The 16,095-nt window shown below is 39.4% G+C and overlaps 1 protein-coding gene across 1 annotated transcript; it reads left to right on the top strand.

Annotated features, from left to right (window-relative positions):
* Nucleotides 1–434: 434 nt before the first annotated feature.
* CLRN1 (clarin 1) lies at nucleotides 435–15,463 on the top strand. The gene is made up of 3 exons (XM_075004541.1): nucleotides 435–687; nucleotides 13,715–13,894; nucleotides 15,195–15,463. The coding sequence occupies exons 1-3, from the start codon at nucleotides 435–437 to the stop codon at nucleotides 15,461–15,463; spliced, it is 702 nt and encodes a 233-aa protein (XP_074860642.1).
* The last annotated feature ends 632 nt before the right edge of the window (nucleotides 15,464–16,095 follow it).

Genomic DNA, 16,095 nt, shown 5'->3' with positions numbered 1-16,095 from the left:
AGAAGATAACTTTCTAGGCTGCTAATAAGTTCACGCGGCAGCCAAACTTATTTCTGTAATTTTCAGCTCACCCAATCAGCCAAAGGACAGAGGAGAAACATTCATCACATTACATAGAGGTCCCATCTGTTATCTTAAACCTTTGTTATCAAGTAACACAGGATATGCTGAGAAACACCAGGCAACCTGTTTTATTTTACAGCTTCTTTTAAAATGTTTGTACATAAATTAAGGTTATACAGGGGAAGAGAGAAAAAAGAATTAAAAGCTTCTTTGGAGAGATTACTTAGCATTATAGCAGAATACTATCACTATGGGGGGAAGGGGCTGTCACTGAGTTGAACAGTACATCTGCTTTGCTGATGTGATGAAGAGCTTGCTATGCTCTTATTAAAAGTTTTGCTCCTTCCTTAGAAAGGCTTTCACAAGCAGCCATGCCAGCTCAACAGAAGAAAGTCATTTTTTGCATAGCTGGGGTGTTAAGCTTTGCTTGCGCACTAGGCATTGCAGCAGCCATTGGAACTCAGTTATGGATCAAAGGAACAACACTGTGCAAAACTGGAGCTCTGCTTGTCAATGCATCAGGACCAGAACTGGAGAAGTTTATTGGTGAAATTCAGTATGGGCTTTTCTATGGTGAGCGTGTTAGACAATGTGGGCTAGGAGGGAGACCTTTTCGATTTTCATGTAAGTAACAGAGATATTTAAATTATTTAATACCTGAGTGCATACTACATGATAGATAATGAGCAAATGCTCCATTGTGTTCTCATTTACTCAAGATTTTCAACAAGTGTGAAATATGAAAAGATTAAAACGTTTTGTTTCTGACATGTGTCCATCTTAACATTTCAGCTGCCTTATTGCTAATATTAGTTACAAGTGACAATGCAACTGTATTCTGGTTTATTATAATAAATAGCTCACGTACCCTTAATTTTTTAATATTCTGAAAGAATGATTTTATTGTCTATTTACCTACCATATGCTCTATTGCAAAATCAACTGCAGAAAGGTAACAACCTTATCAGAAGGCTAGTGCGAAGCCTTATTTACTGCTTTTGAAGAACATAGCAGCAAGAATCACCAAGCTTTTCCCTTAATTGGGAAATCATACTGGGTGTATACTACAGTGGTAGCTGTTCAATTAATTGACCTGCAAATTGAATTGGATATCTGAGTGATACAGAATTTGATGGAAGGAGATTGTTTTGATTTACATGCTGCATTCATCTTCAAGGATAAAAAAGATAAACTGATCAAGCGAACATACAGTTTATACATAACATATGAAATGGATAATAACAAACGGATCTTTGTTTTATGTATGTATCTCACAATATGCCACATGAAAATATTATTACAAAAGACAATTTGGAAGCAATTTACTGAAACAGTTCTGGTAAATTGCTTGCATGAATCATTCATGGTGAAGTAAGGTTACCGGATTATGCATCAGAAAAGATTTACTATATATACTATTTTTGCTGAGGTAGTAGACCAAATTCATTTAGTTTACTGTTAAACTTTGGTAGGTTTAAATTTCGTAACTGGTCTGTTTATGAAAGTTCTCTTTATTACTATCCTGACTGTCACAATATGTTGATGTTTTACCCTACAAATTATAGTCTGGGATGAATTTTCAGAGCAATCTACTAAATCCCATGGAAATAGTTTTCAACCATAGCTATTATTATCAACTGTAAATGACAATGCAGACAGCAGGACAAAGCACTGACTGAATTTAGTTCACATTAATTATGAACTCAATGGAATGGAATGGTTAAGGACAACACTGGGATCACATGATTAGCAATGAGGGGGAGAGAACAGGGGTGTGCTGATGAGGACAGGGGGGTGTATCTCCCAAGCTTGGGAATGTGTGAAGCACTAATGAGTTTTGGAAAAAGTTGTGGCCAAGAGTCTGCTTCTTTAATGCTTACACTGAGCAGAATTTACTTACACAAGTAACAGAGATTGCCATGTTCGTCTGTATCGTAACAAACCAAAAAAGCAGTCATGGAGCACTTTAAAGACTAACAAAATAATTTATTAGGTGATGAGCTTTCATGGGGCAGCACTATCTCCAAACCTGAAGAAGTTGGTCTTTGCCATGAAAGCTCATCACCTACTAAATTATTTTGTTAGTCTTTAAAGTGCTCCATGACTGCTTTTTGTTTTGGTAGGATACAGACTAACATGGCTCTCTCTGTTACTTATCTAAGTAAAACAAAAAAAAGCAGTCAAGTAATTCTGCTGACTTTCAATAAAATAGGGATGACTCAGCCCAAGAAAGAGTTGCAGAACTGGGCCGGGAGTTATTATAAGACTTGAATTGTCCTCATATTATAAAGCAAAATGGTTATAATATGTTTCTCTAGGCTAGAATGGCAGGGTTCATGGAACTAGTCATTACCAAAATGATTTAATAGGCTGTTCTGAAATGGTCAGTTCAAACTGGTACCACTTCCTGCTTCTATACAAAGAGAAATCATGCATGTGCTGTTAATAACCTTGTAATGGTTTATTATTATTATTATTATTATACAGCAAAGGACCTGATAGTGCTTTATTAAAGTGGAGTATAGATCTGGGAAAATACTGCAACAAATTTTAGGGCAGTCAGTGAAATGAATTTTCTCCTTTATCATACTTGCACTCTTTGGGTTTGTCTTAAATTAAATTAAATTAAAAAGTGTTCTCTTAACTCACTCTAGGTAACCTGGGTTAGCTAACCTTTGTTAAAATAGGAGCAAAGGTGCAGAAATGTGTTTTTTAACTTAAGTTAGGAGCTCACATTCAAACCTTATCTCCTGTGTAGGCTTTAACTCAAGCTTCTAGCCCCAGTCAAAAACAAGTTACTGTGTCTTTACTGCTCTTTTACCCTGAACTCACTTTTTTATTTTGCACTGGAGACAGACCTGCTGATGTGGGTGGGAGGGGGGCAAATGAGGCTGTGGTGGCAGCCAAAGCTCCAGGCCCCTTTGAAATGCCAAAGCAGTGTTGTGTCGCTGCTCCACTCGTGGCTTTGAGGGAGCTTGAGGAGGAGCAGGGATGCCTGTCTTAAGCCCTGCCCCTTCTGCCTTTGGCCCTGCCCTTGCTGGGGGGCAAGGAGCCAGCTCGCCTTCCCCCCTTGCCCTGGGGACCACGGTGGCTGTCGGCTCTGCTGACTGGAGATACGCCTTTTAGGTGAGCTTCCTGGCACCGCTCAGCCAGCTGAGCTTTACTGTCACAAATATTCACCAAACACTCATTTCAAAGCTGCATTCAGACTGTTATGCTTCACACTCACAAGTAACTGCACCCAAGAAGTACACGGACGCACATCCAGTTGATGAACAGAAACAATATGAGGCGAGGTAGCTAACTAATCACAGCTCAACATAGTGTGGAATGTTGAAAATTGAGCACTGGATGCTCACAGTAAACTGTGTTATCATTCCACATGGGAAAATAGCCTTTAAAAATTCATCAAATGGGTCTGAGTCATGAAAAAGTCTGAGGAAATTGTAATGTTTGCATATATTTAATAAGCAAACAGGAGGCTGTGCTGAGTATAATAATATGTGAAATTTTAGCAAATATTATCACCCCAATTTTACAAATGGCAAAAATGAGGTGCAAAGAGATTAAGGCCCTGATTGGGGAATGCATGAATTTTCCTGCGCAAGGGCCCTTAACCATGTGCCTAAAGCTTAAGCGTGTGCTTAACTAGTTGTCTGAACTGGGGTCTAAGTGACATGTTCAAGAAAGTAAAACAAATCAGAGTGTCAGGCCTCCCAGCCCCCATTTCCCAAGAGAACCACTAGTATATGTTGCATTACTTTTATCTAAAGTTAAATATGTTGTATAGGTTGAACTTCTCTAATCCGGAACTCTCTCATCTGGCAACATCCGTTATCTGGCATGATTTTAGTCAGCTGGATGACCATTTATCATGAATGTGGCCAAGTTTCCTGTGATCCCATTAAGTTTGTTTACAGCCACCAATCCTGGCTCTCAGTGTTCTGTGCTGTTATTTAGCTCCAATTTACCCTTAAATGTCTTCTAAGAGCCCAGAAAGCAATGGGATTGTGGGTAATACTTCTCTAGACAATATCGAACTCACATGGTCCAGCAAATTCTCTCATTCATCACCAGTCAGGTGCTGGACCAGAGAGGTTCAACCTGTATTGCATTGCTATTTAAATAAGCTTCCCCCCTTGTGTTACAAACCCATTGTAAATCCTATTTACATGCCCAGGAATATATCACTGTAGCATCCTCAGAAAAGACTTACCAGAAGTGATTACTGGCCCTAGTGTTCATCTGAAAATGCAGAATGACTTGCTGCAACCAGATTACACACAAACATAAATACGCTCCTTTGGAAAATAAGTCACTAAAGCATTTTTGTCTGCATAAACTTTCACAAAGAATAGATGATGGAGGATATAATGTTCCCTTTATAAATAACTCGGACTATTTTTTATTTAGCTGAAGGAGAAATAAATGCATGAGGGTTTTGCATTTAAATATGCTAAGGTAGCTTAATATCTTTTTCTAAAGGAAGGATTTCACCTGTACAGAGCTCAATTACTGAGAGACATTGGTTGACATTCTCCATATCTGTGGGAATATACAGAGTTTACACAAATTCTCTCTAGAAGTCATTATAAACATGCTGGGAAGTAGTATGATACATGTGAGCACAGTTTAATGAACTGAAGAACACTGTGACATGTCTGTGAACAAACAGTCTGGAAAATATGTTAAGTGATTTAGTTCTATGTTTGTTCCCATTAAATATTCCCTACTGACCACTATATCTCTTTTAATTGTAAAATGAATTTGGTCTGCCAGCAAACTCTGCTAGGCTAGGGAAAGCCTTCTGCTTCATTTACTCTGTCTGATTCTCATCAGTTTCTGGGTCAGTGGTTCATTTTCTAAAGGTCATTGGGCATTCAGACCTCGCACACAAATACATTATCATGAAGGAATGTTTTCTTTTTTTTATTTCAAGACAACATCGCTGCTGAATTTAATCTTTCCTGATATGTCACATATACAATTTTAAAATTCTAGATTAGCTGTCAGAGGAAACAAGCAATACAATGCAGTTGTATGTTTACTTAAAATCAATTTTTGTTAAGTAAGCAGTATGATACTTTATCCCAAAACATTTACTAGTGCTGAAAGACAATTCTGGAAAATCTTATTTGTGAGAGAATGTGTGATATACCCTTTTAGAAAGTCCACCTGGATTAAAGACTGTGTTTTTCCTGGTTTATGACTAACTTAATTGGCATAGTACTGAAGTGCATATCATTTACACTGCTACTACAACTAGTACAGTTTTGGCTAATAAGAAAGTAAATGTGTAATTTACAGAATAAATGAAGGGCCTGATTTTCACAGTGACTGGAAAACCCGGGTACAGGCAGTCCTCAACTTTACAACAACCTAGACTTCAGTAAAGCATTTGACATGGTCTCCCATAACATACTTATCAATAAACTACTTAAATACAACTTAGATGGGGCTACTATAAGGTGGGTGAACAACTGGCTGGATAACCGTACTCAGAGAGTAGTTATTAATGGCTTTCAATCCTGCTGGAAAAGTATAACTAGTGGGGTTCCGCAGGGGTCTGTTTTAGGACCAGTTCTGTTCAATATCTTCATTAACGATTTAGATATTGACATAGAAAGTACACTTATTAAGTTTGCAGATGATACCAAGCTGGGAGGGGTTGCAACTTCTTTGGAGGATAGGGTCATAATTGCAGCAGGGGAGGTTCAGGTTGGACATTAGGAAAAAGTTCCTAACTGTCAGGGTGATCAAACACTGGAATGAATTGCCAAGGGAGGTGGTAAAATCTCCATCACTGGAGATATTTAAGAAGAGGTTAGATAGATGGCTTTCAGGGATGGTCTAGAAAGTGCTTGGTCCTGCTGTGGGGGCAGGGGGCTGGACTCGATGGCCTCTCGAGGTCCCTTCCAGTCCTACTATTCTATGATTCTATGATTCTATGAATGGCACTTATGACATTGGTGAATTGACACCCTGATTTGACTTACGACTGTCGGTTTCAACTTTAAGTTGCTCAGTCGCACAATGGAGTATATTGCAGTTCCAAGTTACAATGTTTCAATTTAAGATACAACTGTGTCATAATCTGAAGACTGCTGGTATTTGGATGTGCAAGTGTGTAGTTAGTGGTTTGAGCTTCACACAATATTAAAGGTTACATTTAAGAAATTTTACAAAGGTTTGCTTAAATATAACTAGTTTTCTTTTATTTTAATCATGGATATAAATGCTGCCTTACCTACTTTTTCATACTTACTGTATTGCTGGCTACAAAACTGTTTGCTAGTCAACATTTTACAAGGTAGATTAATTTATATGAGGCTCCTATTTAGCTATTTCCCAGCATGTAATAAGCCCATACAGCAGTTGGAAGAGTTATTACCCCCCAATTTAATCATGCCCCTGTGGATTGGAAGCAATTAAGTTTTGTTCTATGATTAGTTCTAAAATATGTGTTGTCATTGAACACACATAAGTGATTAAAGTTTATTTATAGAGAATCTAATTCACTATGCACCCAAACTTGGGAAGGTGTGGTCAAATTTGATCTAACAGCTAATACCCAATATAAAAGGTACTCAAACTATACAAAATTCCTAATATTTTATTTTATACTGTGTCTGACAAAATATGCCTTGGTTTTAGCTGAGCCCCCAAGTAGTTTTCAATTTTATGGGCACAGTTTTATCCTTCAGTAATACTCAGACCTGCCAATGGGTGGAGCAAAGGAGGCAACTGTCCCCAGACAGGTTTCAAAGGGGCCCAGACTTCCTGTCTCCCCCGCTGCTCCTTTGGCAGAAGTGGCTACCAGACCTCCAGGCCCCTTGGAAGTGCTGTAGCAGCACTGCTCTGGTTGCACATAGTTTGGGGAGGGCAGGGGCATCGCTGTGCTGCAGGCAGAACTAAGGGCTGACTGCCCTTGGCTCTGCCTCTCCCACTCTTGGCCCAGCTCCTTCCAGGGTGCAGAGCCGGGCCCCTCTTCCACCTTGCCCCACAGCCCATGGTAGCTGTCAGTGCCACTCGTCATACTTAAATATGGGGGCAAAACTGCAGGCATAATTGCGCCTATGTTTATACCCATTTAGATGAGTCATTTGCTTGGTTTGTGGGTGCCCTTAGGTACTTACAGCAAAAGATACAAATGCACATTGAACAAATTGTAGTAAAAATCTTGAGATCATTTTAAAAAATAAAATAGACGTCCAAGTTAGCGTTGCTTACTGAGTTATTACGTACAGAGTGCTGTGCCTTGTAATGTAGCAAAGCAACACTCACCTCCAAACTCCATGGGCTCACATGCAGTCATAAAAGGAGGCAAACTGACAAGTCAGTGGAGTTAGAGAGGTGTAAAACCAGCATAATTCAGAGCAGAAAAGCCATACATCTTACTGGGCCACCAGTTCCTTATTCCTTTACGTTGGCATCCCATTTTTAAGGCTTCAGGGTTTTCTTTTATTTCTCCCTTCATTCCCCCCCTCTGTTATATGCAGAACTATGTTTGCAGACCCAAAAATGTTCCAATAAATGTTTTATTTAAAGAAAGTCAGGGGAAGTGTTCTGAGCTTATAAAATATCCTTGATCTTTGTCTGCTCCTAGCTTCAGCAGCCAATTCTGAGAATTCATGAAGAGAAATTTAGGCTGTGTCTACACGGGCACAAATCTTCGAAATAGTCTTTTTTCGAAAGCGCGCAACTCAGCGCAGCTACATAGGGGTCCTTTTCGAAAGGACCCTGCACCTTTTGAAATCACCTTATCCCATTCACTGATGGAAGCACCGCAGCCGGAATGTCCTAATGCTTATGAGGCACTGAATATTCAATTCAGCACCTCATTAATAATTTTTGAAAAAAGGCTATTTCGAAGATTTGTGCCCGTGTAGACGCACCCTTAGTGTATTGTTCCAGTTCATTGTTATAGGCCCTAAGTTTCTCTTCATGAATTCTCAGAACTGGCTGCTGAAGCTAGGAGCAGACAAAGATCAAGGATATTTTATAAGCTCAGAACACTTCCCCTGACTTTCTTTAAATAAAACATTTATTGGAACATTTTTGGGTCTGCAAACATAGTTCTGCATATAACAGAGGGAGGGATTAGCATGGCTATTTCGAAGATTTGTGCCCGTGTAGACACACCCTTAGTGTATTTGTTTCAGTTCATTGTTATAGGCCCTAAGTAAAAACTTCATTTAACAAGGATTAAAGTAGGTTAACCATGATATTCCTCCAATGCAAAGCAAGGAAATAGGAATTTTGAACTTGAACCTCTTTGAGAAAAATTCAGAAACCTTGATAACAGCAAAGGTAAAGTTATTCCCCACACACTTCTGTAGAGCTCACAGTCATCCTTTCTCCTCTTTCTTCTCTTCATCCCCAGTGCATCCTGGGAATTATAGTTCCTTTTTCAAAGATAGGGAACCAACTAGGATCAACTTACAAACACAAACTGGGGTAGCTATCTGCATCTAGCTAGATACAACTTGGTCTTTCCCTTAATAATAACCACTGTAAAACTTTAACAGTCATTTTCAAACCATGACATGAGTCTGCTAACAAAGTCTTCTAGTCTTTGTCTCACACATCTTCTAATACCTGGAAAGGCCACAACAAATCTAAACAGTAAAGCAATTCCTACTACTATAGATAATTCATCATTATTACTGGTGTCACTGATGTTCTTTTGTCCAAGGTGGAAAAATAAGCACTCTAAGCTGCAGACAGTTTTGAAATGTTCATTTCTTTCTACCTTGGATAGAAATCTTTGGATTTCTGCTATCTACAAAGGACATGAATATCTTGAACGTCCTTTCTTGACTGTGTATGGCAGCTTCACACCATCTCAGTTTGAAACTTACCAGGTTTAGCACCTTTCTTACAATATACAATAAACTCTCTTTATCCAGTATTTGAATAACCAGAACTGGCATAACTCACAAGTGAAGCTCTGGACAGTGAACACTGAGCAGGGAGAAAGGAGAAGCAGAGTCATTGCTGGGGTTCCTGAATTACAGTGTGCACGAACAACGACCCACCCCTCAGGGCCGGTCTGCTCAGAACCTGCCCTGCCTCCCTTTGTCCTGCTTGTGTGTGAAGCTGGTGGGCTCTTCCACTCTCTCACCCAGTGTCCACTGCGGCAAGCCACCCCCACCTGCCATCACCATCTTCAGGCAGTTCCACGCTGTCCCCACCAGCAGAAGCCAGTGCCGGAATGCAAGGAGATGGGGGCTGAACTTTGTTATGTGGGGGGGGGAGCACTGAACCCCCCGCTTGTGCCTCCCCCGCCCCCACTGCTCTTTATTAACCAGAATATTTGCGTATCCATTAACCTCCTGGTCCCGGAGCTGCCAGATACGAAAGAGTTTACTGTACATACATGTCTGTATTTCTGCTGTTTATCCTTAAAACATTCACAGATGGTTTCACTGGAAAGTTTTGCTGCAAAAGAGTATGTGAACCCCTGACAGGTAGTAAACCTGCTGGTGTCCTTTTAACAGTTCAAAGGTTGATACTCCTGTTGTTTACACAGGGGTCCTGTAAGCAAACAGTTTTTCAAGTAAAGCTTGCAAACTTACACCTTGTGAACATTCTTTCTCCAGTCTGTTCATTCTCTCAACTATGTCATTAGTTCTAATATGGTATAAACACACAGTTTAGTGCTTGATACTATTGCTAGTGAGGGGGTGTTGCATTTCAGCAGAGGTCATTGCTTTCCACTGTAGGTTCCCAATTCCTTGATAAATCCTTCAGAGAAGACTGATGACATGAACTTAAACACTACTTCCATGGTAACCATTCCCGTGAATATATCTTCTGGACACTTTGAATGAATTTACCATTATTATGGCAAACATTTGCATAACATGCTGTCCTATTATATGGAGAGCCATTTTCTCCTACGGACAGCTGGAATGGTCCACTGCCATAAGGAGGATACTGAAGGTTTGTTGTGACTTACCTCTCCTACCATTAGCCATACAATATTTGTCCATCCCTGGTGACCAGAAGTCTTGTCGCAGTTGTCTTTTGCTTTAGACTCATCCCCAGCTGTCCTTCCTGTGTGTTGTAAATCAATCATACTCTCACAAGTGTGCGCACAACAGAAGAGCTTTTTCAAAATTCATTCATTTAGAAAGGCAGCTCACATGATGTGTGTCTATATGGTTGAAAGTGTTCTGGTATCATTGTCTTGTAAGGCCACCTATTGACAAGGTACACTTTTAAGTTCTGAAGTACACTGCTTTCTCTCAGGACTCTGCACCCTCTCAGACTCCTTGAGTAGTAACAGAGATTTGCACAATGACAATCATTATATTATATTTCTCCAACGTATAGGCAGGTGAGACAAACAATATCCAGTGTTATTCTTGAGACCTGGAAGATATATGTTTGGATATCAAAGTCCACTAGTTTGGTGGCCCATTTGGCAATTCTTGGTGTTGCTCATCTGTAACCTCATATGCTGAAAGTAAAGATAAATCTCTTATCCCAGAGGTAGGTTCTGAAGTGACTTATTGCCCAGATGTGTACAAAAATTTCTTTCTCAGTGACAGGCTTAGGATTTGTCTGGATCAATCAAGGCTTTGGAAGTGAACGCAATAGTGACTTCTTGTCCATTTTGAGCTGAGGCAAGACAACATCAAGACTGTACTCATAAGTTGTGATATTGTTTGCTTCTCAGAAACAAAAGAGCTAAAAAGCAGATTAGTGGAAATTGTTTTATTGTATTAAAGCTGCCCTTGCATGCTTCCCAGTTCTCTCTATTCAAAACTTCACATCCTTTTTCAGGAGATGATGTAGAAGATCTGCTTTCATAGCACACAGCTGTACAAACTTTGAATTATATTTGCATAGTACCAAGAAAGACCAAAGTTTGTCCTTGTTGTTGGGGTCTGATGAATGGTTTTCACTTGGTCTGGTTTGGTTGCATGCTAGTCTTATATACTGTATGGCCTAGCTATGTCACTGAGTTGGTACAGAATTGACATTTCTTCTTGATGATGGTAAGTCCACATCATGAGGCACTTGTAGAAGTTTAAATGTATGTTTTGTGCTGTTCTTTTATGCTCATCGCTACCTTGTTTTGTAACTGAACCCCTCTGAGGAAAGCTTGGGAAGCTTGAAAATAGCAAAGATAAGGCGTACTCTCAACATTCTTTCACAAAGCTCATTTTTCCTATCTTTCTCTGTCCTCCTCCCCCTTCTCCTCTTACTCTCTCAGTGCAGTCTGGAAATTGTAGTTCCTGCACTCAAATCTATAAGAATCACCTCGGAACAAACTTACAAACACAAACTGGAATAGCTGTCTGCACCTAGAAAAGTTATCAGGCACCCTTAACCACAAATAAGTCCCCACAAAACACATTTACATACATATTGTGTACTTTCACTGAGACATTCCTTCTTTCTCCAACAGATAAGGAAATACACTACGCAATAAAATGCATTAATCTCCGCTACTGTATAAATCAAAGCCTTCATTACAGCCGAAAAAACTGGTGGAATTAATCATTAAATTCCTTTAGATTTATAAAATCTCTAATAGGACCTCATCAAATAAATTAAAGGACACACGACAAATAATGATACAATGTAAATTGACTTGTAATTTCAGCCTAAACCCCTCAGCAAGTAAAGGGAGAATAATATAAATCCAAATTCCTCCAAACCCAGCAAACAAACCTCTGAAGTAATTCCATACTTTTGTTACAGCTACATAAAGGCCGTGTCTACACTGGCACAAAACTTCGAAATGGCCATGCAAATAGCCATTTCAAAGATTACTAATGAGGCGCTGAAATGCATATTCAGCCCCTCATTAGCATACGGCCAGATGCGGCTCTTCGAAATTGCTGTGTTTCGCTCCCGCACAGCTTGCCCAGACGGGGGTCCTTTTCAAAAGGACCCCACCAACTTTGAAGTCCACTGATTCCTATCATCTGATAGGAATAAGGGGATGTTGATGTTGTTGGGGTCCTTTCAAAAAGGATCCCCATGTAGACGAGCCGCACAACAGCGAAACGCGGCAATTTCGAAGAGCTGTGGCCAGCGGCATGCTAATGAGGCACTGAATATGCATTGCAGCACCTCATTAGTAATCTGCATGGCCATTTCAAAGTTTTGTGCCAGTGTAGATGTAGCCAAAATGACCAAAATAATTCAGTTTCTGACACTTTTTTGTTATGTATACAAGACTATAGACCAAAGTTAATGGTGATGTAAATGTAACCCACATTAGGTGTAACTGGCTTAGCAAATTGATTTAAGAGGCTTTAAACAAAGTAAAGTAAATTGCAACAATTTGGTGTTCAGTAAGTGTGTCAACCAAAGCTACATCTATACTAGATATAGAAGTCGACCAGTGACTGCTGATACATAGTTTTAGCGACACCAATTTATTTAGTTGGTTTATTGACTTCCATGTCTGTCCACATGACAGATGGTCGACCTTCCTTATTCCTCACCTCTTGCATGGAATACAAGGCTTGACACTGACCCCTGGGAGCATCATTTTGCGCATGTGCAAAATGAAACTCCAAATGATTGACCCTATGCGGGTCGATCTTCTGTTGTCGTGTGGCTCTAGCCCAAGTGTAACTTACACCAGTTTGAGATTTGGTTGGGAAAAATTTGTCCTTGTCTCATCATGTGACATTCTGAAACCTGTTAGCTGAAATCTACTACACCAGTGCAGAGACCTAGAAAATGAATGGAAAGGTTCCCTATGAATTAAGTGAGGTGACAGCTGCATTTTATTACACCATTTTCCTGCTGTATCCTTCCCACCTCCTCCACCCCACCAGCTCAGTGTTCAAGATACACTCTTTATCTCCACCACTGGAACTGGTTTTCTTGTCTCTTGTACTTTATGTCATTATTTCGACCTATGCAAACTGGACCTGATTTACAAACTGCATTCTTCCAGTTTTATGCCAGGCTAACTTAACCAACGTTAAAAACAATTGCAGATAGGTGACCATTGTATTACGGCGCAACTTACATGCAGCAGGATCTGTTTCTTGACCACTTGATGCTCAACATATAATTTGCCCTCCTTTTTACTTAAATATTGAATGTGGCCCAGAGACTGCCAGGATCTTTTACCGTTGTACTCTAGGTTGCATTTCTTATGCACTACAGCTGTTGAGGTGCTTTAGTTTGTTCTAATACCATCTGGGAATAAGGAGTGAATATTTAGTATGCTGTTTTTAGCATTTTATAATTCAAATATGTGGAATTTACCTTCTAAAAAGCTAAACACAAATAAGTCTGTCTCAGACAGAACACTCTTAAAAGCTTGGCCATCACCAGGTAAGGTTTTGAGTTACTCCCTGGGCACAGAAAAGGCAGTAATTATTAATGTGTAGTTAGATGTGACCAAGAAGGTGAGACAAGGATTCCTGCAAAGCTAGTTTTTTTTCCTTTTTTTTTTTGCACTTCTGAATGCTAGAAGGTGCTTCTCCTTAAAACATCCTTGCAACTGTGTTTATAATTAATTTTCATTATTTTATTTTCCTTTTTCACTTATTTCTGAGGACCACAATTTAAAACAATTAGCACAAAGCAGCATGACATCGCTGGCCAGATTTCTAAAGTATTTGTTGCACTGAATATTTGTAGTGATTTTTTATTCCATTTTGTTTTTTAGTTTTTCCAGATTTGCTCAACATTATCCCTGCAAGTATCCATGTAAGTGTCATTCTCTTCTGTACAGTACTGATAGCCTTTGCTCTGGTGGGAACAGGTTTCTTCATGTACAATGCATTTGGCAATCCCTATGAAACTCTGCATGGTCCAGTAGGGTTATATCTTTGGAGCTTCATTTCATGTAAGTACTTTGGTATAGTTCTGCATTTAAATTAGTCACGTATTCATATTTAATGACTTAAGATGAGTGTTCTGTTTAATAAAACATGATACCGTATGAGAACTGTAACTGCATTGAATCTGAGCCTGCAACTGTAGCTGGGTGGAGAAAGGTATGCCATTTTGGCAGCTTACGCTCTTTTAAAATTTGGCTCAGTTCTGATTCTGAACAAACTCCAAAACTTCAAAATGCTCCATAGAAGGGAAGTAAGTCAGCAGCCACAGACCTTGGAAGCCTGAGTTTCCCAGCACCCTACCAGACTGGTCCCAAAGAGTCAGGTGGCTGGATACTGGGTAACTTTCGGCTGGTAACAGGATAACTGGCAGTCAAGGTTCCATTTGTCAGACTAGAATCATCACCACAGAACTTTCTAGCTTTGGTGAACTGGCAAATTCTGACACCAAAAAACCATATTTTAAAAAAAAATTTGGGGTCCCACCTGGCAATCTTTGGGCTTGACTCATTCATTCCATTGATGGAAGTCACATAACTCTACTGAAAGTGGAATTTCACTGGTGTTAGGGTGGGGAAAATAGAATTCTGTGTTAACATCTTATTAATAAAAACTGTAGGCCTGGTTCTTATCTCATTTGCAACACTTTGACACAAGTGTAACACTACTGATGTCACTGGAATTACTCCTGACTGACATCAGCATGAGATCAGAATCAGGCCCAGGGCCTTTCTGTGCAGGGAACAGATTCATTGCCAACATTTCACACTATGTAAGGGTTGCCTTTGGAAGACTTCTTATCTGAAGAAGCCCATTACAGGCCTGAAACCAACTGCCACTTGCAATAAAGAAAATGAGGTAAATTATACTCTAAACTTGAGTATTGTATGTTACTATTAGTTTAGCAATTCTGCTAAGGGATGTTGCTCATTAGGGTCCTGATCAGGAAAGTATGTAAATAGCTACTTAACTTTAAGTAGGTGGGCAATCCCATTAACACCCCTTGGGGTAATAATATGCTTAATAGTCAAATTAAGCACTTCTGTATGTGTTTTGCTGAACTGCAGCCTTAGGTCAGACATAACACTTGGTGTGGTTGGCTGGTTAGGTCCTAATCCAAAATTCACTGGAGTCAATGGAAAGAATTCCTTTGACTTTGATGGCTGTTGGATCAGCTGCTGGGAGGAAGTCAGTTAAGTGACCCTAAAATGTGAAGAAAATGGCATTTTACTTTTTTTGATTGTGTGTGACAACAAGATTTGCTGTCAGGAACTTTCCAAAGCAGTGATGTTTTCTGTTCTGTTTCAGTTTCTTGCAGTTGTCTCATCATGATACTATTTTCCTCAGAAGTGAAAATTCACCACCTCTCTGAGAAAATTGCAAATTACAAAGAAGGGAGTTTCATCTTTAAAACTCATAGTGAACAATTTGAGGATTCATTCTGGATCATCCTGGTTTGCTGCTTGGTGCATTTCCTGAATGTTTTGCTAATACGGCTTGCTGGATTTGAATTTCCTTTTTCAAAATCTAAAGAGTCAGAGACAACAAGTACTGGAGCAGCTGATCTCATGTACTAGTCTGATGTAGATTTTTAATTCCATTTTAAGCAAAAAGTATGATCTCAGCCACTTTCGACAAGGATCAGGTAGATCTGGTTTTACATGACTGATTTGAACGACATTAAAATGAAGAATAGGTTTAAAAAATCAACACAGTAAATACGATAAAAGTATAGTATGTGTAGTCCTTATTAAGGACTAGATCGAGATATCCTTGCTCACACTGTGTACTACTTTTTTATGACAGCAGTACCATTTGTTTCAATGGGATTACATAAGTGAGAAGGTCTATTTTAGCACAGAGATGGGCAATCTGGGCCCAATTTATTTGAATAAAGGAGAAAGAAATAAAAATATAGGCAAATATTTCCACCAGCAGTACTGTATTTGCCTCTATCTGTCAAGATGGTGGTGTACTGGAATGACTTTATGTATCAAGAATGGACTAAGAATTTCACTCCAGCCAACAAATAAAGAGTGGTGATTGTACTACAAAGCCGCAGATACCAAATGAATAAACCAGAAATTATTGTTGTAGCTTAAGTAACAAATGTAGGGCTCATGCCTGCAAAATTCTCTCTCTCAAGTACAATGACTGTGGTTATTCCAAATAGAAAGGGGAAAATGTACAGAATAGGTGACCAAAGTAG

The sequence above is a fragment of the Carettochelys insculpta genome, chromosome 10 (genome assembly GCF_033958435.1).
Source record: "Carettochelys insculpta isolate YL-2023 chromosome 10, ASM3395843v1, whole genome shotgun sequence".
Lineage (NCBI taxonomy): Eukaryota > Metazoa > Chordata > Testudines > Carettochelyidae > Carettochelys > Carettochelys insculpta.
The sequence above is the reverse complement of the archived record's forward strand: the minus strand, read 5'-3'. Positions and strand labels throughout refer to the sequence as shown.

What these genes read in the sequence shown, in the direction of transcription:
- CLRN1 (XM_075004541.1), top strand. Translation starts at nt 435, where the DNA reads ATGCCAGCTCAACAGAAGAAAGTCATTTTTTGCATAGCTGGGGTGTTA. An exon ending in GAGACCTTTTCGATTTTCAT is followed by an intron (nt 688 to 13,714) that starts GTAAGTAACAGA and finishes TTTGTTTTTTAG; the next exon opens with TTTTTCCAGATTTGCTCAAC. An exon ending in TCTTTGGAGCTTCATTTCAT is followed by an intron (nt 13,895 to 15,194) that starts GTAAGTACTTTG and finishes GTTCTGTTTCAG; the next exon opens with TTTCTTGCAGTTGTCTCATC.